This window comes from Pyxicephalus adspersus, chromosome 1 (genome assembly GCF_032062135.1).
Source record: "Pyxicephalus adspersus chromosome 1, UCB_Pads_2.0, whole genome shotgun sequence".
Classification (NCBI taxonomy): domain Eukaryota; kingdom Metazoa; phylum Chordata; class Amphibia; order Anura; family Pyxicephalidae; genus Pyxicephalus; species Pyxicephalus adspersus.
The window spans coordinates 65547639-65571771 of record NC_092858.1 but is presented as its reverse complement, the minus strand read 5'-3'; the positions used below and the strand labels follow the sequence as shown (position 1 = coordinate 65571771).

Sequence of the window (24133 nt, the reverse complement as noted above, 5' to 3'; positions counted from 1 at the left end):
ATAGCTCTTTTAAAGGAGCAGAAAGTAGGAATAAGCTGAATAGGATGAGGAAGTCCGTTCCATGGAGTCGGGGCAGCTCTAGAAAAGTCTTGGAGCCGTGCATGTAATAAGGTTATGAGTGAGAAAGTCATTAGTCTTTGGAGATATTGCGCACGTGAAAGTGACAGGACCTGGAAATGTTCTGAATATGGGGGTAAATGAGAGGGTAAAATCGAAGGTAATCGCAAGACAATGTGTCTGAGGGGAGGAACGAAATAAATATGTCAGGGAGATTTAGAATATGAGGGGGTAATATCTAATTTTGTAAAAGAAAATGTTCATAGAAGGGCAGAGGTGTCTGGCTTTCATAACCCCAAATATTCTGGACCTGTTGTTGCAGAATAAATATGAAAAACAGTAAGAACTATATGACTATGTAGAACCATTTATGAAAGTAAGAGATGGGTAGGCCATGTTGCAGGCTTTTGCCAGATATTGAGATGTCTGTTTTCTGACTAGTAGCATGTCTGGTGCTTTTTTTTTTTTATTCAAGAATGGTTTTAGAACTAACAATAAAAAATTGTGTCCAGCCATTGTTAAACTTTTCGAGTATGAACTTCCATGCACCACTCCTATATTATATATGCTACACTGTATCTCCAGTGCTTTTATTAATTAACTAGACTAGTAGCTCACAGAGTTCCATTTCAAGCACACTTTTGTTCGAACTATGAATATGAAAGTATTAGGCTGGGTCTACAGGGACGTTTAGAAAAACACGTGTTAAAGTTCCTACTGCATTTTTTTATGCACTTTTATTAGCCAAGCTTTAAAATGCTGGAAAACGTCTATGCTGCGTTTTCCTGCGTTTTTACCCTGTTATTGTTTTAAGTTCCCAAATACGCGGGAAAACGCCCTAATTAAATCAGTGGAGACAGCTTTCCCTGCACAGAATGGCAGGTCATTGGAATTGTTTTGACAATCATTTTTTATTCTAATGGAAAAACAATTTAAGAGGCTTTTTTATTTGGTGTTAATTCACATTGGGTGCAGTTGGTTTTGTGGCTATAAAATGTTTGTTGTAACGTTTCATAGTTAGTCATTCTGTGAAAGGCTTCCTAAGAAGAAATTGTAATAAATTTAAAAATAAACTTTAAATAAAAAAAAACACAAAAATATGTTAAAATAAAAATAAAAAAATACAGTGATACATGTAATATAACTGTACAGTAGCATATATATATACCAGCAGGATGCTGGGGGACGACAACAGAACAAGGTAAGTGTTTTTTTTAAAAATCTTTTTAGTGACCCCGAGTGTGATTTGGGATTACCGCTTTTTGCATGGAAAATCCACCCCGAGTCACACTCAGGATTATGGCTGGGGAGGGGGTTAAGAGCGTTAAGCCCCAAGTGCTTCTTAACATTTAATGCTTCCAAACCCATATATCCAATTAGAAAATAAGCTAAGCAGACAAAACTATGCTGAAATTGTTTTCTAGGAGCTGCCAGAGCATTTTTGTTTTTTTTTAGCATACATATATAATATGCACATTTAAAACAAGCAAAAGCCCTTAAAAAATTTCAATTTCATTTTCATTTTTCAAAAATTTTAATTTCAACTACCATCATTTTATTTTATTGTCCCGTGATGTTTGCCCTGCTGTAAATCAAACCAACTTTTTGCAACTTTAAAGGAAACAGCAACTTTTACTTCTTTTTTTTTTTCCCAGTAAGAGAGATGAAGTATATTTGAATCTATATTGGTTATGTTGTGTTGTAGATGTGGGCATTTCTCTTTAAATGGCTTTGCTTTGTACAGTATTCTGCTCCCGGTGGAGAGACCTAATGATACATTGATTGGGTGACACACTTTAATGCACAGCTTGATGGCATTATTTTAAAAATGTTAGTGGAAGTTTTATAGGCTGTATCATTTTGCTGCGTAAGTCTAATGGACTGTCTTTTCTCTAGACATAGGAAGGGCATTTTTGCTATTATAAACCTGGTGGTTTTTTGCTGTTATTTTAAACCATCAAAACCTTTTAGCATCCTTGATCATAGGAAACCTCTTGCAAGGGATAGATTTTTGTATTTGATTTTAAACATTACAGTCTGGGTTCTTTAGTGACCATTTATTTTTAGAGTCATTTTGTTTTACTACGTTACTGATTTATTGAGTGCTCTGTGCACATTTGGAGCTTTTTTAGTAGCTAGTGTTTTCTGGTTGAAGGTTAAGATCTTATTGATTATAGAAAGTGACTAAAGGGGATGGAAATAGTTACTCAATTTTTCAAGCTGCTTTTATGTTTTTCCAACATAGTATTAATGGTGATGATGGTATTATTATTGTGTGTAGCTGTAAAGTAAGAACGAACACACACACACACACACACCCACACCCACACACCTAGACTTGCCATCATGAATTCCAGGACTTTCCCAGGCTTTGCGCAAATGCCTGTTCCAGGAGTTCAGTGTTTTCATCGGTGATGGTAGTAGCAGGCCTTCTGCTGCATGGTTTGTCAAGAACATCATATCCTGTTTAGAGAAACTTTCCATGGATAGCGTAAACTGTGTTACGTGTTGGAGCACTGTGATTGCCATAAAGCTTCTCAAACTCGTGCTGAACTGCATTTGGGGACTGTAAATCTTCTTGTCTATTGGCAAGCCATGGTTAAGGGAATAATACACTTACAAAACTGCAATGCCTAAGTTGTAATGTGCTGATGGCCTCAAGTCTCTCCAAATGATACCTAGAAAGAAATAGAAAAAAGGGAGTGTGTAGTGACTTTTGGGACACCCTGTATATACATAAATAAAGCATATACTGCTTTATTTCGTCATTTTTTTTTTAATTAAGCTCAAATATAGGCTTATGACTAGTAACTGTCATTTCAAAGTTAGCATAAACCATTGTGGTAAATTTCTTTACCAGTGCTAGAAACAGGGATGGCTTTATAAGCTGTGCAGGGGTGCATCTTATTAGGTCACTTGCATTTATTATTGTTGTATTTTCAAATATTGACAATCATTTTCTTTTATACTTCTATTTTAGGGAGTAGTGAAAAATAGATGGGCAATTCTCTATCTTTTGCTTAGCCTTAGTGAAGATCCACGGAAACAGCCAAGCAAGGTAAGCTTAGATGAGTTTTTTGATGTATTCTGATTCTTTTTAAAGAACTGAACTGTGGCCAAGGTATGAAAAGCATAGGACAAACAACTAGTCACCAGTATTGCCTGTGATTTATCTGCCACATGACTTTCTAATTTTGTTTTTTTTCCCCCTACTACTGAATTGTGTGTCTCTCTCCTCTCTCTCCTCCCTCTCCTCCCTCTCCTCTCTCTCCTCTCTCTCTCTCAGCAGCAGCAGCAAAGTAGTCACATCACCAGATCTCACTCCAAATTCCTAGAGATTTGCTGTCAGATTTAGCAATACCTTAGGCTACGTACACATGTTCCATAATTGTTGCTGGAAAGGATCTTTCACAATCCTTTTCAAGGACAAAAGATTGAACAAGCACTGTACATACAGCACCGTTCTGCTCTATGGAGAGGGAAGGAGAACGACCGAGTGGCACCCGCTCTGCTCTCTCCCCTTCGCTTTCATTACGGTTGTTTGTGGATCTGCTTAATGGATCCATGATCGAAGAGCGCTGCACACCCGTCAGATTCCCTTCCGATACCAGCCCTAAGCGATTATCGGACAGGAATTATCTGACGTGCGTGCGTAGCCTTGGATCTCACAAATATACAGCTATTAGACTCTATGTACTTTAGGAAATGTACTGCTAATTTATGTAGGAGCAAGGCAAACTGCAATTTCTTTTTATAGTACTGCTTAAGCGATACACTACTAGGTTCCTGCTTGCAGTTTGGCTTTCTTCTAAATTGGAGTTTATGTATTAGAGTGCCTATGTTTTGTAGAGCATGTTTTTGTACCAAATGTCTACTTGGGTCATTGAAACCAGTCATTAGAGTAATGTGCTGCTTGCTCCACTTGTACATTCTTGACATGCTTGGTGCCAGGATAATGTAACTTTCATGCACATGTGCAGGAGTTAATTCATCCTGGGTTAGATAATTATGCCTAACCTAAAGGAGACCAGTGAGGGAAGTCATGGAATTTAAAACACTATTTTTCACTCCAGCGATTAAAATGCACTTTTATACAGAATATGTCAATATATCAGGGATAAACAGATAACACAAAGGGGTTTGTAAATATGTAAAATAGGAAAGATGTTATTGCAGACCTTTCCTTTCTAAAGCTGCGTACACACTTGCAATTTTTGTCGTTGGAAAGGATCTTTCACGATCCTTTCCAACGACAAGGGAGTGCACGATGCATGAACGATGCTGTACATACAGCACCGTTCATGCTCTATGGAGAGGGGAGGGGGAGAGCGACGGAGCGGCACCCTGCTGCGCGCTCTCCCCTTCCCTTTCATTAGGATCGGGTGTCGTCCATCGTCCGTGGATCTGGCAGGACGGTCGTTCGGACGATGGACGACACCGACTGTACACACGTAGCTTAATTCTAATGTGCAACCAATGTTTCTAACGGTGGAGGTGGGGGATGTTAGAATTAGTTGTTGCAGTATACTTTAACAGATTACTGATTAGAAATTCTCTTCATATTTTTGTAAGGGTTTCTGTTTAGGGGTTATTTTATCAACATCATATAAATGTTTTTGTTTCAGGTATCCAACTATGCAGCACTGTTTGCTCAGGCCCTTCCTCGTGATGCTCATTCAACACCATACTACTACGCAAGGCCTCAGACTCTCCAACTGAATTACCAGGACCGCAATGTTCAGTCAGTGCAGAATTCTGCTGCTTTGGGCAGTAGTGGAATTGGCAGTATTGGCATGTATTCTTTAAATGGGCCAACTCCCCCACCACAGACCTTTGTTCCCGGGTAAGTTGCTTTTCTTTCACAGCACTTTTCTTATCATCTACAGGTCCACATTTAAAAAAAAAAAGTGATAAATTTTAATTTTTGCACTGTCTGCATTAAAAATTACCACAAAACAATCAGAACAACCATTGATTTTTTTGTATTGAGATATATAGAAGGTATAGGTAATTTTCCTTTACTTACCCAGGCAACAAACCACAAGCCAAGACTCTATCCCAAATATAAACCACTAAAAAGAGTTTTTATCTGCATTTATTTAAGTGGTAACTACCTTGTTGCTAAGTTTAGTACTTTGATGGAAGAACTATCCCAAGTTCAGTACATCAACTAATATCTATGCATACTGTTTTTTTCTGCATTGGTTCACTTGACATCTTCTTTTGTAAGACATTTAGCTGTTGTCCTGTGCAATACTGAATAAATTGTTATGCATGTGTTTTTACTTTTTTTTTTTAATAAAAACAAAACTATATTGAAATTTTTTTTTGTTTGGAAACTAATTGAAAATGCTCTTCATAAATGGACATGGTCATTAAAATATCATGTGTGATATCCTATTAGTTATTTTGTATAATTTGTATAATTAGTTATTTGTATAATATGAATTAATTCACGATTGTTGCCAACAGGTTTACTTAATAAATGATACCGTTTTGAATCCCAAACAAAGAAGTAAAAAAACAAGCTGGTATAAAATACAAATACCTAGAGGTGGCTGCACATTCATGTTTTCCTCCTATTTTTTTTTTTTTTTACATATTAGGCCTCCAACATGTTTCTTTAATACATGTATTATAGCCTATTATTTACAATTACCTGAGATAAAGTTTTGATAGGTTTACCTTATTTTTTTGTGTTTTTTTTGGAGAATGGTTTGACCACCTGTTGGTATGTTTTGAATTTTAACCCTGAACAGGTTATCATTGTTTGTCTATATTTTGGGATAACAGTTTATGCCCAGCGTGTCAGCAGCAAATGGACAGCAATAGAAATGGGCATCTACTGCCAGGGACATATTATTATCGGGCATATTCTGTTTTATGTTTCTATTTTTTCTGCAGTCAGTCATTTCAAACCCCAGCAGTTGGAGATTCACTCCGTCAACAGTTGGGTACGCGTCTTGCATGGACTTTAGCAGCTGGTCAGCAGCCAGCTTTGCAAAATATCACCAACAAATGCCATCCAAACACTGTGTCCCGCAATGTGCCAAGAACCAGAAGGGAAGGAGAGACCAGTGGTGAGTCCTGTTTCAGATGTGCAGTTTTTTTTAAATATATTTCTAAACACTGAAACACACAAGTGTTTTTTTACATTGAATTCCCTGTCAACCTAATCGGATTGTCGGAAAATCTGAAGGGAAATATCAACTGCAAACCAATCAGAAATCAACTGATTTATGGAACCTTGATCTAGCGAATGATCGGACACATTGGTAAATCTAGAAAATACACTCCTCACTATTAGGGAAATTATGCTTCACTTCCTTAAAAATACTTACAAACAACAGTGTATATCCTACAACTTGATCGCCATACGGTAACATGCTCTCTTCAATAGCTTCACAACTTTGCTAGATTCTTAGTTAACACCATTGGGATACCCTGATATGGATATTTCTACATGTATCATTTTCTCCCCCTCTTCTCTACTCCAGTCATAATTACTTCACTAAATTGATCTCATTTATCCCCTGAAGAAGCCTCAGGGCGAAACCCGTCAGGCACTTGAGACGCCTATATAGTGCTTTTTTTATTCATGTCAGACTGTAAACATGGTATTTACCTGACATTATATGATATGTACTCATTTTACTTGGTTGAATTTAATCAGACTTGCAGAAGAAATCTTTTGCTAAACACAGCTAAGGTTGTGGGTGATCTTAGGGGGGTGAGCTATTTCTGCAGTCTCTTGTAACTCTTTAATGACCAAGAGTAACTCTGCTGCTGTTTTTTTTTTGCATATCAAAGCACAGCTTACTCCAGAAGTTATTGAATGTCCATTAAGCGGTGCTCCATTAAGTTTATTTATTTATTTTTGCTTTGTGATTAACTCACAGTGAGGATTTCATACAGTAACTGACACCATGCTGCTTAATAATATGTTGAGACCAAACATCTGTCCTAATTGCATTGATTAAAATAATGTACCTGTTCCGACTTACATACAAATTCAAGTTAGGAAACAAACATACAGTCCCTATCTCGTATGTAACCCGGGGACTACCTGTAAATGTTTACATCATGTGGTCCTCTTAAAAAGAGTCAGGATACATTTAAACAGATTGTGACAGCACATCTTTCTTGGCAACAGCTCTGTAAATTACTAGAGAACATTAGAACCCCAATATCACCTATCCTGAGCTCTTTCAAGTTCCATCAATGTATCGCTCTTTATTTCTCAACAACCCGTATTACCAGACAGACTCTACATGACCATGACCATGACTCTACATTTACCTTGAAGTAAGTGTATCACAACTTTAGCTAAGTGTTAATAGAAGTGTTTACAACCAATGAATTAATTAATGTTTCAGACAAGCTATTCTATGGAATTGTTAGTGCTTGTATTGCTCAAAATTGCCCTGTATTTTTTGTATATGATGAATTAATGTAAACTTTTAAAAATAAAGAGGATTTATCATATTTGTGTGAATGTCTTGTATTTATGTATTTTATTTTGTACACTTTTTTTCCCCCCAGGTTCTGTTGAAATAACAGAGTCGTCTCTAGTGAGAGATATTCTATATGTGTTCCAGGGCATAGATGGAAAATGCATTAAAATGTGTAATTCTGAGAACTGCTACAAGGTTGACAGTAAGGTAAAAATCTTGGTTTTATAAACAAACACAAGATACTAAGCATTCGTTATCAGGGTGGCATTTCACTTCTAGGTTTGGGTACTAATAGAAACTTTTTCAATTAAAACATTACAACCTATCTCCACTTTAGTTGCAAACCACTTTACCTTCTCTTCACACTTCAATTCTGTCCTATCACCCTCTACTGCTAGTCAGCTGTTTGGCTAAATGAAGCTGTGTCATTCAACACACTTTTTCCTAGATGTTTTGAGGGGTAATTATCACAACATTCTGTGCTCCCAGTACTACAAAGAATAGTGTATTACATAACATAATGAGTGTTGTTCTGTACAGTATTGGTGATCACTCACCACTGGGGAAAAGCGAGAGGACCCCACTAGTCACAAAAAGGGCCAGAAGGCGTCTTCAGAATAACTATGTATGCTTGGCATTTTTGAGAAGTTTACTGCTGGTAAAAGAGGTACCCCAGACTTGTGGATGGGCTTTAATGTCAAAATGCTGTTCAGTAAAGTTCATCTTTCATCCTGGTGTGTGCTTGGTATAACAATTGGTGAGTATTGGTGAGAAAACAACAGAATTGTCTGTTGATAGATTTAGGTAATTGTTAATGTACAGCGCTGCGTAATATGTTGGTGCTATATAAACCCTGTTTAATAATAAAATCAGTTTTGAAAGGGAAATAATGTGGTTAAAGATTTGTTTTGTAGGTTACTACTGCCATCTAGTGTACATGGTGAAATACTGGTTTAGTATGGCTGGAAACATATCGGGCAATCATGATGGCATTTACCACAATACATGTGTCATAAAATATTTCAGTTGTTTTTGAGTAATGTTTTATAGCCTTCTACACATTTCACGTGTATTTATTTTTTATTTTATAATAATTTTTATGCAGTTTACCAACAGTTGTACTCCTAAACTATAGCAATAATAAACATACATTTGTTTCAGTGCATGAACAAAACATGTTCCTTTGCTCTCTGCCTGTATTTAGAAGACGAGTAAAGGGAAATTCTACATCTTCTAAAAAAAAAAAAAAATCTACACCTATTGTGTAGATTTTTTTTATGTGGTTGATTCGCTGTAAATTGTGGTGTGTGTGTGACCATTTTATCCCAACACTTATTTTGTTTCTTTTTTTGAATATGTTTCTGGTTGCTATATTTAACATTAAAACATGCATGTTTTGATTGCCACATGGAATAGCCGTACTTTTCCTGTTTCCAAGCAGTTTTAACATCTCAATACAACCATAATTTGCATTCAAGTCTTTCAGTGGTAGTTTTAATTTACTGGTTTGTTTTTAACACAGGTGGCACTATCAAAATCTCTTAAAGATACCACTGGAAGGCTTGCAGAGTTAGGATGGCTTCACAATAAAATAAGAAAATACACAGACCAAAGGAGTTTAGACAGAGCATTTGGACTGGTTGGACAGGTATGGATTAATATATTTGCACACAAAGCACTTCTCTGTCTTTTTTGTTCGTATCTAGCCATTAAGACACTACAAAAAAAAAAATGGTAATATATATACACCTGGAAAGTGACTGACCGCCCACCCCCTCTGCTAGTTCCCCTTTTATATTCCCTCAGACATAAATATGCATTTTTGGTTAATGTTGGAGTTCAGCTTTGATCTCTGTCAGAGCAGGACATAGTTTCTTGTCTACCCTATACGCATATATGCCAGGATTGCAAAGTAGGTAAAGTTACATGTAAATATTTTGTTTCATTGTTGTGGGATTTGAGTTTGTTGAAATACTGCTACATATGACTTCAAGAATTTGAACTTCCCATTTTCTTCTTTAAAAAAAATCCTAATATTTTATAATATTATCTTCTTTTAACAGAGTTTTTGTGCCGCATTACATCAAGAACTTAAAGAATATTATCGTCTTCTTTCAGTTCTGCATTCTCAGGTATGTTATATAATGGTGTTCTTTTGTTATATCTATAGACACAGATTTGCAGATAATGAAAAACAAAAAAAAATCTGTTGTCTAAAAACCTTCAGCAATTGAGAAATCGGCCCTGATTTATGAAACCTCTCCAAGGCTGGAGAGAATACACTTTCAGAAGTTAAGCTGGGTGATCCAAAAAGCATGGAATGGATTTTTAAAAATCATTTACTATTTGTTAGCAAATGATTTGAATCCTAGACCAGATCCGTTCCAGTCTTGCTGGATCACCCAGCTTCACTGATGAAAGTGTATTCTCTCCAGCCTTGGAGAGCTTTCATAAATCAGGGTCATTGACCTGACAAATCTGGAGCACAAAGTGGATACCTGTCTCCACTTCTTCCTTTCACAGAGAAAACTTCATGCCGTTATATTCCCGGCAAGATTTTTTAAATTAGCTGTAACTTTAATTATCTGTGGTATGTGGTCTTTATCCATGGCCTCCTATGTACTTATCAAGATCCTGAACACAGTCCTGGCTCTTGCATTCTCAGAGCATCCCTGTTCTGGAGTACCTAGACAACCTCACTTTGACCTTGTTTCACAATAGGGCAGCCCTGTGTTACTGCATAAAAGTCCTGAGTCATATTGTAGCCTTTTTTGGGAAAGTCTTATTTGCCCACTTCAGGATGTTACGACCCAATCTTCTGTGTAGGACTAGCACCCCTTCTTTTGATCTACTGATTATCTAACCTCCATGACCAGTCTGTCATTTCCTGCGTATCTTTTGGGATATTATTACTAGGGAATCCAGCCTACAGGATTAAGAAGTTTTTGTAGGCCCTGTAGGTTCATAGGACTTGGTTGTAGGGGGAATCTGGTCTGACTGTCAGAATCCTGAAGCTCTAGGTAATTTGATTGTTTACACTTTGCTGGATTCCTCTGTTGCAGGGGCATCTGATTCAGATCCAGTCAGGCAATGTCACATCTGTGACATATATAAATCTTCAAGGAGGAGCAAGCAACTTAGCAGCAGTTACAGGGTTCCAGTGGATCCAGTACCAAACAGAACTTCACGTTTTTGGCCTAGAACTTGGTGCACCATCTCTAGATGGCTTGGCTTGACTATCACTGAAGCTTATGCAGTGTTCTTCCCAGACAGGCAGTTACTGAAATGCTGAGCCGCAAAACACAGCTGCCACCCACTTAATTAATTAATCTGAGGAGAATACTGCTATGCTCTTGAGGGAAAGTATTTCTCCCTTTCAAATTACAGCACATTCCTCTTGATCTGTTAGTGCCTTCTGAACCTTCTGCTTCTAAGCATCGGTATGCTAGGTCTGCAAGGCTGAATATACTTTCTGCTAGGTAGATGTAGCATCCTCCTTAGATATCAGCTTCTAATAAAGGTACTTCATTTTACAAAGTGTCCTATTCTATCTCCCTTAGTGGTCCAGTGTAAGGGCTTTAGTTGTCAATATAGGGTTTTTACATGTTATGCTTACATTCAAAATTGGAAAATATGAACATTGTAGTAAATTTTTTTTTTTTTCTTTAAATCACTTAAGTTACAGGTTGAAGATGACCAGGGGGTTAACTTAGGACTTGAAAGTAGTTTAACCCTTCGTCGACTTTTGGTATGGACGTATGATCCCAAAATTAGACTGAAAACTCTTGCAGCACTTGTGGATCATTGTCAAGGTGAGCTTAATTGCCTATACTTTTCTTTACACTTACACAAAGTCATTTAAAAGTAAGAAATCTTAAGAAATGCTGATTTGGTAGATTGCATAAAATTGTATGCAAGTAAATATTCCATAAAAAAGTAATGTTTTTACACATAAAACATTTCATCCATAAGATTTTCAATATATGAACAGAGCCTGACTGCCACTTGTTTAGTGGATGCTCCTGACTTTGGCATTATTGTTTATGGTCAGTCCCAAGGCATGTTTAATTATTTTAGTTGCTGGTAGTTCTGCATGAAGATTAAAAAAATAAGAATATTAATGATGAGGCTGTGATGTGGGTTTTATAATCGTTTATGACAACTATACTTTATCTTAACACTTCTGTCGCCACTGTTGTAACTATTACAGCTGGGTACAAATGTGATGGTAATACAATTTTTTTAAAAAATGTAAAGAATTCATATACATGTGTACATACATACATACATACATACATACATGCCAATGCAATATCCGTTAGTTTGTCCACATGCATGCAAATGGAAAGAAACATTTTAAAGCCATTGTTTAGTTTTTACATCTGCCAGAGTAATTTTTTTTTTACTGTCTGTGGAACATTCCTCAATATAAACTTTTAAATAACCTCCCTCCATTTTCCTTTCCTACATTTTAATAATGCCCGTATGGCCCTTTCTGCATCCCTTTATTTGAAGGGTGAACAGTGCTGCAACATCATCTCTCTTTAGGATTAAAGTACAATGTCAATGCGCTGTCCGGAGGCCTAGCAAAGAGTACCATGCTTTCTCCAGTGACGTGTGCGCACATCAACCTACTTATTGCCAGTCCTGTAAAAAAAAGAATGTGGAGACTATGCAGCTGCTTGTCTTCATACAACTTGGCAGTAAATTGCAGTGTTCTCCCTGGTATATTTTTTTAGCTGGGTGGGCAGAATCTGTAGCCGGGTGGTCAAAAAGTGGACAGGCAAGATGCTGAAAATTTAGTACTCCCAGTTCTTTGTCATAGGTATCCAGTAACCCCTAAAATTGTTTCAGATTTCTAATGCCCTCTGTTATTTGTTCCAACTTTCTAATGCCTGATCCATAGTATGTCCTCTTTTTCCATCACCTTTGTATTATGTTCCAAATGACCAATGCCTGTGTTATATGACCCATCTTTCTAGTGTCCCATGTTTTGTAAATGTAATCACTTTAACAGTGTGATAATGTAATCAATGTAGTGTAATAAGTTAGGCTTAGTTTACAATTCTGTGGCATTTTCTGCTCCCCAATGCCAACTTCCAACTCTCTGCACCCAGGGATTGGTAACAGGTGGTAACTGCTAGACTTTTTTTTTTTAGCAAAGTGATACATTTTTAAAAAATTGAAAGTGCTGCAAATTTTTGCATAGGGACAATTGGTCTTGGTTCAAGTCCATGAAAATGGTGGGGGGTGGCAAACCACTTTTAACATTGCATGTAGCACCTGAAAAATGGGAACATTGCTGTCTCCTACACCCTGAAAAAAAGACATAAAAACAATGCTGTATAGATAAAAAAAAAAAAAAAAAATTTAAGTCTTAAGCCAAAAAGCAGAAACCGCTAATGTAAACTAAGCCTTATACAGCATTTACTAAAGTATACCAGGGCTCTCACGGCAGCAGATAGCTAATGATCTAAACTTTAGATCTGTGACCCCACTGTCTGCATGATGATGGCCACAGGGTTATGTAATTTTTAGTAGAACTAACACATATAGAGGTAAGACTATAGTTCAGAAGAAAAATGCCATTTTTTTGGGGGTATTGGTTGTGTGAATAGTTTGTGTTTTTATTTATATTATTGTTTTTTTTTTTGTTTTTTTTTTAATCAGTTACAAAAAATACATTTTTCTGGTAAATTAGGTATTTAAATGCATTTATTTGCCAAAGTTTTAAAAAAATGATTTAACCTTTGTTTGATTTGCCTAGGAAGGAAAGGAGGAGAGTTGGCATCAGCAGTACATGCATACAGTAAAACAGGAGACCCTTATATGCGCTCTTTGGTGCAGCATATCCTTGGTTTAGTGTCTCATCCTATTGTAAACTTCCTTTACCGCTGGATATACGATGGAGAGTTAGAAGACACCTACCATGAGGTATTATTTTTACTGTTCAGGGTTACACAAGGAGAATTTTCTACCTTTATGGATTGATCTCACAATCCATAATCTTTCATTGATCTCACATCTACAGTGTGATGATGCATTGGCTTCACACAGCTACTTCTTTATCAGTAAAGATAGACCTGACACAACTAATATGTTGTCTTCTCCAATGTGGGCTGTATCCACTCCCTAAATGAAATAAACAATGTTTTTTTTTTTTTTTTTTTTTTTAAAAAATTTTTTTTTTTTTTTTTTTTTTTTTAAATTTCAACAATACACAAAAAAAAAAAAACAAACATACAAAAAAAGAACACTTTTACAATTCCTTTCATTGCATAGTACAGCGGCATATGAATATCCTTTATCAGCATGTGAAAAACAGATTAACCTTAATAACCAACAAAAGGGAGGGGAAAAGAGAAACATAAGGCAAAATAACATCTCCGGTTTACTAGAAAAAAAAAAATAATTGAAAATGACTGAAATAGTCATACTAAAGAGAGATTGGACAAAGAGTACAATCGCCATGGCTTCCATACAACAATATTATTTTTTTATTGTAGTGCTAGTATAGCCTTATATGCCAGAACATGGTATCATCTAAGTCACTGGCTCATTTTTATCTAAGGTCCTGGGGACACGTCCTCCTCATCTGATCACCAGCCACGCAATGCACGACGATCTCCGGGGTTTCCTGGGGACGTCCGTGCATGCGTTGGTGCAGGTGGATCGGTGGGAAATTCAAATAATTTTGTATTGGATTCAACACAAAATAGCTGTATTGAGTCCAATACAAAGACATTTTCATATAACATACATATGCTACTGTACACTTACATTAAATGTTTACCTATTTTTTTTAACAGATTTTTGTGTTTTTTTTTTTTTTTATTTAAAATTTATTAATACATTTAATAAATATTGCACATATTTCGGTGAGGTATGCCTAAAAATTATAGTCTACAATGTAAAATAAATTTCCATGCAAAAAATGAACGGAATTAGAACGCTAGGGAGGTTAATACAAAAGGTTCCAGATAAACTTTTCAGGCATAAATGATTTCCTATAAACATGTCAAGAAGAATCACCATCTTTGCATCTTTAATAGCTGATAACATATAAAAAAAATGAATACTATTTACATTTTACTTACTTGGCCTTGGCATTTACCCAGTAATTAATGAGAAATCATAGTACAATTATCTTTTTTTTTTTTTTTTTTTCCCCCCTTCACTTTTTTGCATGTCATGATGGAAATCAGAGCCTTGAACAGGAGTTGCATCAGTGCATTAGCAGATAATTACCTTGATTGCTTTTGTTCTTTTGTTACCATCTCATCTCGTTCCACTAATGATGGCACTGTAAAATTTTTTTTTTTTTTTTACATTTAAATTTTTGTATTGTAATTTTGTATGTTATTTGGTACCAATACTCTGCAGGTAAATACATATCTTTGGCATAACATGAAGTTACTTAAAGTGGAGCTAAACAACATGAACTTGGCATAGACTATTAGCACATAATATTTATAAGGACATTTTCTTACCTTTTATGGAATACCTTGCTGATTACCTGGCGTTGCCCGGGTATTTATTTATTGCAATCCTATATTATAGCCAAAAAAAAAAAAATAAAGGAAAAGGCACACTGTGCTGAGCAATAAATACACACATACATAGGTGCAAATATACCTCTGACATATACCATAGTGCTGTAGAAAGGTCAGCGGTGCACTCACATGAGTCACAGTCATATGTCTAGCAAGTTTGGTTGAAATGTCTCCATGCGTTTCCTAGTGATCACACATATATATCCATCCAAATATAGCTCTGACATATAGCATAGCGCTGTACAAAGATCAGTGATGCACTCACATGAGTCTCAGTCATATGTCTAGCAAGTTTGCTTAAAAGGTCTTCATGCATTTCTGAGCATACATACATACATACATCTCTGACATATAGCACAGCGCTGTACAAAGATCAGCAGTGTACTCACATATGTCTCAGTCATATGTCTAGCATGTTTAGTTTAAATGTCTTATGCGTTTCCTAGTGATGACATACATACATCTAAATACAGCTCTGACATATAGCACAGCGCTGTACAAAGATGTCTGGTGCACTCACATGAGTCATATGTATAGCAAGTTTGGTTGAAATGTCTTCATGCGTTTCCTAGTGTGTTGCACTCACATGTCTGAGTCCTGGGAATCATCCTGTCATTGGAATAACCTGTAAAAAAAAAAAAAAAAAGTTTAGTTACAAAAACAAAAAAAAAGAAAAATAATTTAACATTAAAGCTTTGTCCTATTTTTTACACATATTTTACCCTTTCAGGGAATGAGTAAGGGTTTTATGTACCCCTGAACTCATTCCCTGAAAGGGTTAAAAGTAAAAAATTTATAAACGCTTATGTAAAATCGTCGTAAAACGCGTCATAAGCATTTATAAACGTTTTTTGAGCGTTTTAAAGTCAAGCTTTAAAACGTTTGTAAAAGTGCATAAAAAATTTATATAAAAGTGGTAGGAACTTTTATATGGGTTTTTAAAACTGTCCATGTAGACCCAGCCTTAGTGGTATTTAAAGTATTTGTTTATTTCTGTTTGTAAATGTATGCTTGCTTTGTCTTTTTTAGTTTTTTGTAGCATCAGATCCAACAGTGAAAACAGACCGACTTTGGCATGACAAGTATACTCTTAGGAAATCAATGATCCCATCTTTTATAACTATGGATCAGTCTAGAAAGGTAAACCTCTCTGGAATTCCCTTTTACTAAACATAGTAAGACAAATAAATATATATTTTGCTACCGCATTCCTGATGTACAGAAAGTGTTATCCGTGCCTTTTGATACAGTATACTGTTATTGTGTTATTGTGTTAATGTGGTTTGACTTAAAAGGTAGCAATAACTGTAGAATTTAAATATGACTTTTTTGAACTGACTTTTACATCCATTTAGAAAAAAAGGGGCCACAAATATCTTGAATGAATGCATTAACCTATGCTAAGGAAGCCAGTTTACGTTGAATGGGTCTATGCACTTTCTAAAGCATTACATTTTTTCTGTGTGAGATGTGTATGCATGTTTTATACTGTATATTAGCTTTGCATTGGCATTAAACATGAACTAACTGGTGACATAACGCATGTTTTAGAGTGGGGTTATGCCAAACAATTTCCTAGGGGGTTCTTTGACCATAGACACGCAGATCCATATATAAACACATATTGGCTTTAACCCAACCTAAGCTACTAGACCAGCTGTTCTGGAACAAAGGGTTCAGTTTAGTCCTAGGGTTCTGCCAGAGGTTGTCAGGAATTCCCTTAGCTTTGGCCGACTGGCTTGCCCCCTTTGGCACGCACCTACATAGGTCGGGGCACAACTCCACTTGGCTGGGCCACAACAATGACCTCAATGATCTCATCACCTGTTTTTAACCTCCCTAGTGGTAACCCCGAGTGTAACTCGGGGTAGGTAAACCTATGCGAGGTAATAGTAAATACAGCCTTACCTGATCTGCCGGCGTCCCACGCTGTCCATCGCCGCGATCTCCGTCTTCTCTATTTCTCCGGCCAGCCTTTGCACCCGTCGGTACGTTGCCGGCGGGGCAGGGCGGGAAATTCAAAATCCATTTGTGTTGCATTCAGTACAAAATATTTGTATTGAATGCAATACATTGGATTTATATGTGTAAAAGCAGTACATTGTTTTCAAGAACATCTATTTTTTGTTTTTATTTTTTTTAAATATAGATTTTTTTAGTTTATTCAGTTTATTATTTTTACATGATTTTGTATTTCAAACTTGATTATACTCATACTATTATATTATACTGTAAAATAAATTTTCATGAAAAACAATGTACCGCTTTTAGACATATAAAACCGGAAAGAAATGAACCGCTAGAGAGGTTAAGGATTGACATCGGATCACCGCTGTAAGAAGAACAGTCCTTACACTGATATCTATGTATGGAGATTTTTCAATAAAAAAACAAAAACAAAATCTTTAAATATGAATATTATTTGAAGGGTTTGACAAGATTTTTAATTTGCATATTTGAGTGTTTCAAATATCAATCCATTGTTAAAACAAGCAGTGACTTTACTAAAAAAAATAGCTGAAGCACATCATATAATATTTTTATAATGATTTCAAGGTCATTCAAATATTATGATACTTTATAATGTATAATTTCAGGTTCTCCTGATTGGGAAATCCATTAACTTTCTGCATCAAGTGTGCCATGATCAAACTCCTACAGCTAAGATGATGGCAGTTGCTAAAACTGCAGAATCACCAAAAGATGGTACGTGCCTGTTATAAACTTGAACATTTTTGACAAATTAGAATACTTGTATTTTTTTTTTTTTATATGAATGGTTTATTATGGGTTTTAATGAGCATTAAATCCAATCTCCAGTCAAATACTACCCCCTCCCCTCCTCTAATGCTAGAGTTTAAAAATAATTCAAATTGTAACTATGGTATACTCCAGTGCAGAAACTTCTCTCTATTAACAAGTGTGTTTTTTTTTTTTTTTTGGCAAATTCATAAAACTTCCTTCTTGACAAGCACACCTAATGGCGGTCCAGGGGCATGGTCCTCTCAGGATCCACTGGGTGTTTAGTGCAAGGGGGCAGCTGGTGTTGCTAGATACAGTGAGGGAAAGAAGTATTTGATCCCATTCTGATTTTGTACGTTTGCACTCCGACAAAGAAATGACCAGTCTATAATTGTAATGGTAGGTTTACTGTAGCTGTGGGAGACAGAATAACAACAAAAGAACCCTCAAAAACCCAGTGCTCAAAAGTCAGAGCTTGATGTGCATTGTAATGAGTGAAATAAGTATTTGATCCCTTCGCAAAAGATTACTTAGTACTTGGTGGCAAACCCCTTGCAATCACAGAGGTCAGACATTTCTTGTAGTTGGCCACCAGTTTTGCACACATCTCAGGAGGGATCCTCTCCAAGTCAGTAAGGTTTCGAGGCTGATGTTTGGCAACTCGAACCTTCAGCTCCCCCCACAGATTTTCTATGGGATTAAGGTCTGGAGGCTGGCTAGGCCACTCCAGGACCTTCATGTGCTTCTTCTTGAGTCACTCCTTTGTTGCCTTGCTGTGTGTTTTGGGTCATTGTCATGCTGGAATACCCATCCCCGACCCATTTTCAATGCCCTGGAGTTGAGTTGATGCCAAAGAGCTCAATTTTGGTCTCATCACCACAACACTTTCACCCATTTCTTCTCTGGATCATTTAGATGTTCATTGGCAAACTGCAGACGGGCCTGTACATGTGCTATCTTGAGCAGGGGGACCGTGCAGGCTCTGCAAGGTTTCAGGCCTTTTAAGGCGCAGTGTGTTACCAAGTGTTTTTTTGTGACTATGGTCTTAGCTGCCCTGAGATCATTGACAAGTTCCCCCCGTGTAGTTCTGTGCTGCTTCATCACCATTCTCATGATCATTGCAGTTCCACGAAGGAAACATCTTGCATGGAGTCCTAGACAGGGGGAGATTGACGGTTATTTTGTGTTTCTTCCATTTGCGAATTATCGTGCCAACTGTTGTCACCTTCTCGCCAAGATAGTTGTTGATAGTCTTGTAGCCCAGTCCAGCCTTGTGTTGGGTCTACAATCTTGTCCCTGACAGCTTTTTGGTCTTGGCCATGGAGGCCAGTTTGGAATCTGATTGATTGATTCTGTGGACAGGTGTCTTTTATACAGGTACTGTAACAAGGTTGGATTAGGAGCGCTCCCTTACAGAGGGTGCTCCTAATCTCAGCTCGTTACCTGCCTCTATTCTAGATTGGGCAGTAAAACCAGCAAATGAAATGGTAAACAATTCTCACCTCGCGTTAAAGGATGATAGATTGGATCCCATTAGAGATGCAAGCTCCTTTCTTTGGTGTTTAAAGCTTCAGCAGTGCCAAATCTACCTTCTTACAGAGACCTGTGTTTTGACTTGTAGATTCACTAAGGTAGCAGGGATGTTTTGTGGATTTTATAGTACTTGTGTTGTTTTGCATCAGACAATTGTAAGTGCAAGTTTTTCACCTTCACCTATAACAAAAATATTTATATTCAATTTATTGATATCTACACAGATATAACAAGGGTAATCAAAGGAATATTAGTATCTACTATTAGTTTCTTTCTCTTAGAGCATCCTAGATGTATTTATTAAACCCCTTAAGAGCCCTTTACAAGACCGCGTTTGTTTAATCCCGAGTTCAACGCATTTCATTTCTATATAAGGTTTGTGAGACGGGTCTATTCAGTTGGCTGTGCCCCTTTTATGTTATCAGTTATGACCATTAGAAATTTGTAATTGTTCATAGTGATCTATCGTTAAAGTGATTACTTGAGTTAGATCTCTCTCATGTCTTTTGATTCAAAAATCTTCAACCCTTGCATAGGACAATTTCGTCTTTTTTGCCTGTGAAAACTTCCTTTGTTTGGCTGTTTCACCTCCTGATTTTGTGCTGCAAGAGGCATCAAGTTCAGAGCAATTTGTCTAAATCTTTTCCACCAGTTTTGTCTCATTGGACATGTTAGAACCATACAAAATTATACATAAAGTTTGATATATGCTTGCGTGAGTGAGTGCTGGAATTGCCACACACCCTCCTCTGGGCTAGGTATTACATATCAGCTGGCCTGTGCCTGGCTGACTTCCTTGGTTGATGGGATTGGATCAGAGTGTGGTGCGCTTACTCGTAGGTTTTCAGCAACCTTTTATGTTTTAGAGGATATTGAATATGGACCTTCAAATTTGTTTATTATACTGTAGGTGTACTGCTGTACATAGCCAGATGAAGGATCCATGTGTGGATGCAAAAGTGACTCTAGTGATCAAGCTCTAGCTTAGTACCTCTTCCGTTATATATTTTTTTCCTATTTGCCTATTGTGTGACTCCCACAGTTTATTATTTAAGCCCCTTTCTGCTTAGCATTTTAGCTTGGTTTCTTGTGAGTTGGCTCAATGCTTGGCTATGGGCTTGCCTTTTCCAATGTATGACTAGGTTCAGGGGTCTCAGGAAAGGCTGACAGATATGAGGTTGTTTTCCAAATCATGAGCAGGTTTATTATGATACTGGGAAAGCAAGCATATGCTTGTTTTCTAACAAAAACATCAAACTATTTATGGAGAAAAAATGCATAACTAGGTAGGCAATTCTTTAGTCATCATTTCCAGGCTGGAGGTGACAATGTCCATTCATCTTCCATATCCCGTGTTTAGGAATGAAACTGTTAACAGGGTATTTGTATGAGGCATCAGTTCATTAAAGTATTCTCGCTGCAGTCCATTTCGTTACAACTAGTTTTAACTAGTACTCCAGGTTACAATGTAGGTTGTGGTTTTTTGTTTTTTTTAAATTCGAGTCTTCAATGGAGCAGCAAAAGTTCACTATAGCTTCTGTTCCAACAAACTTCTGATGGCATTATCTTGAGATTAGTTGCAAAAGCTAAAAAGCAGAAGAAAAGTCAACTGGCAACATACAATGTCTTACATTTAAGCAAAACTGGCCCTTAAACTATATTTTCACTAGGGCCATTGGCCTGTCTTTTGCTTTGCATATGTTGGGAAGAGTGACATTGCGGGCAGTTTCCTAGAACTTTTTGTTGCCATTTCCTACTTTGAAGTATCCACAATGAGTGGTGTTTGCTGACTTGTATTCTTTTGTGCTGGAAGTGTTGTGTATTTTTTTTTTTTTTAAATATCTAATGTCCTGCTTCTGCAAGTGGCAGCATAACCTATCTGTCTAGATCTTTGCTGTGTCCTTTTTGTTATAACCTAAATATTGACAAAGTTTGCTACCGAATAACATCTATGTGCACATTCCCTACCATGAAGAATATAACGGCTGTCGGTATTGAGCCATAAATATTCCAACTTATTTAAAATTATTTAGTATCCTGCAAAGGCACCAGATCTTTCCATTAGATCTATTATTTTAGGTAGATGTGACATTGACTCAGAAACTTATAAATCATCTGCAGAAAATGAAACCTTCATTTTTTTTTGTTCCCATCATTTTTTCCATAAAAATTGGTTATCTAAACATAAAAATAGGCAGTTTCTTGAAATCTAAAGGACAGCGAGCAGACACTATATTCCTATCCTCCTTTAATGTGTTGGGCAATGTGGTCATCTATTTGTTTTGAGGTCTACTGCATATTCAGTATACATTGTAAGTACCAAATACCAAGGTTTAGTCATAGACTACCATTGAATATTTAAAAATGCCATCTATGTATTTGCATTTTTTGTGGGCTAACAAAACTCCCAGGACCTTTTGCATATCCCAAATACTCAATTACTGCCATTAGATGTCCTGTATTTTGTTATGCAGAGCACATTTTCATGAATATCATTTATTTCCTTTGTATTGGACCTTCAGTTACATTTTGCCAACTGTCATCATATTTTTTGCATTTAACATTTACAAGTTATAGGTCAATAAGAGGCTGCTTTTGTTTCCAGTGTATTATTTTTGTTCTATCCTTGTTCCCTGTATCAGTTTTAAGGCATTGTCTGTTGCAAAGCAGAACCTATGTGTGTTTTGAGCAGGTATTGCAGCCACAATTACCAAACTGCACAAAAATCATTCCCTGGAAATGTTGCTGTGATAGTCAAGCTGCTGTTTTATTGGGTGATGAATGCATCACTGAGAAATGCCTTTTGCTGACGACATGGAATTAACAGTGTGCCATATCACAAAGTGAATATGATGTAAGGGGTTCTAAACTTTCAATATTAATGACAGCCTTTTTCTAACCTGTTTACCAGAATTGTACTCCAGCAATTTTACGTCGTTGTAAATGTGTTTTTCAGTGTCTCTGTTATTTTTACTTTGAAGCTTTAATATCCAGTTACATTCTGTGCTCCTAGAAGCACCCCTGGCATCAATATAGATGGTCCTAATGTTTATATTCAGTGGTTTGCTTTGTATGCATCTAGTTGTAGGAAATAATAAAAGCCATAGCAAATTGGAGGGAAATGTATTATGCGGTTGTTAAATGTTATTACCACAATAAATGGTAAAATAAAACATTGTCCAATGTGAATTATTTAAGGTATTTATTCCTAACTACATTGTAAGTATTTGAAACAAATATCTTTTTAATGTCCAATTATTGGATCATACTCAATTAAACTGTCTTTCTTGTGTTTCAGCTGCGGATTTGTTCACAGACCTGGAAAATGCTTTTCAGACTAAAATTGATGCTGCATATTTTGAGACCAGCAAATATTTACTGGATGTTCTTAACAAGAATTACAATTTGCTTGAGCACTTACAGGCCATGAGACGTTACCTCCTACTGGGTCAGGGAGATTTTATACGTCACCTAATGGACTTGCTTAAGTAAGAAATTAATATGCTTTTTTTGTTTGTTTATTCTTCAGCATTTGTCAATATTTGTAGAAGGTTAAAACACATGAACTAAGAAGAAAATGTGCTTCTTAACATTGTTACAAATTAATTTACTAATGTGCTTATTTAAAGCGGATCTAAATTCACCTTTTCTTGCTCCATTACTAGTGCTAGAATTTGAACTTGGTCCTCCCTGGGTTCAGGCAATGGAGTGGTGGTTAGTGCATGTCTCCTTGATAAAACATTCATGAAACATTTTCAATAAATATTCAGTGTTGTGTATGTCATGCACGGAGAGACAGGACCACTAGGGGACACTGCGACTTGTATGGAGGGCATGTGAGCCCTAAGAAGGGCATAGGGGCAGAGTCCCAGAGTCTTAAGCCGTAACCAGGTTTTCTCCAGAGCCTCTGATGGTGAGGGTGTTGCGCAGCTGGTTACAGCCAGGTTGCGGTCCTTGGACAGGGGAGGTCAGGTCACATGCCAGGGGTCAATTGCCAGGGATCCAGGAGACGGGCACAGGGAACACAGAAGACACTAGAGGCAACAGGAGGCACACGAGACTCGGGGGTTATTCACAGACTGACAGGAACACTGGAACAGCACAGGGAAGTTGACTGGGAACCAACAGACTAGACAACAAGAGGTTAACGCAGGAGCTGGATAGAGGAAACACTGAATTAAGCCACAGGTGAACAGGAACTAGCTCACAGAATTAGGGGCTCGAGACACATTGCACGAACACTGTGTGTAGTCTGTGAGCTAACTAAATAGACAGGGCTGATCAAGAGGCTATTTTCTGATTGGCCAGCCGAATAGACAGAGTTGATAAAGCTTGTAAACGGAGCCATGGCCAGCGTCAGAACTGCCCACATGCGCAGGAGAGAGATGCATGTGTTTTAGTGAGGAACAGGTAAGTGTGACGGTGTAATAGTGTGTTGGGGTGGGATGGTGGGCATTGTTGATGGCTCTCCACAGGTTACTAAGGTAATAGATCTGAACTGGGAAGGATCTAGAGAGAAATATTGATATGGCTTTTATAATTTTAGGAGCAATATTATTTGGTGTATTTCAACGTGGGTTTCAACGAGGGTTTCCCGTGACGTTGCTGCAAGCGTCGGTGTGGGTGGGAGGCAGGGCGGGAAAAAAATCTTTATATAATATATAAATAATTGTGTGTGTGTGTATGTGTGTATATATATATATATATATATATATATATATTATAAATTTATATATATTTATTTATATAAGCTATGTACAGTTACATTACACTATACACTATTTTTTTTTTTTT

At 36.9% G+C, this 24133-nt stretch overlaps 1 protein-coding gene across 1 annotated transcript in view; it reads left to right on the top strand.

Annotated features, from left to right (window-relative positions):
- The window catches only part of TUBGCP3 (tubulin gamma complex component 3), a 54330-nt gene that overhangs the window by 8364 nt on the left and 21833 nt on the right, over window positions 1-24133 (top strand). The window contains exons 4-14 of the mRNA XM_072412121.1: window positions 3038-3115; window positions 4683-4900; window positions 5962-6137; window positions 7600-7718; window positions 9034-9159; window positions 9575-9643; window positions 11191-11323; window positions 13279-13445; window positions 16094-16204; window positions 17662-17770; window positions 22638-22827. Coding sequence (XP_072268222.1) covers window positions 3038-3115; window positions 4683-4900; window positions 5962-6137; window positions 7600-7718; window positions 9034-9159; window positions 9575-9643; window positions 11191-11323; window positions 13279-13445; window positions 16094-16204; window positions 17662-17770; window positions 22638-22827 — 1496 coding nt within the window. The remainder of the gene's footprint in view (window positions 1-3037; window positions 3116-4682; window positions 4901-5961; window positions 6138-7599; window positions 7719-9033; window positions 9160-9574; window positions 9644-11190; window positions 11324-13278; window positions 13446-16093; window positions 16205-17661; window positions 17771-22637; window positions 22828-24133) is intronic.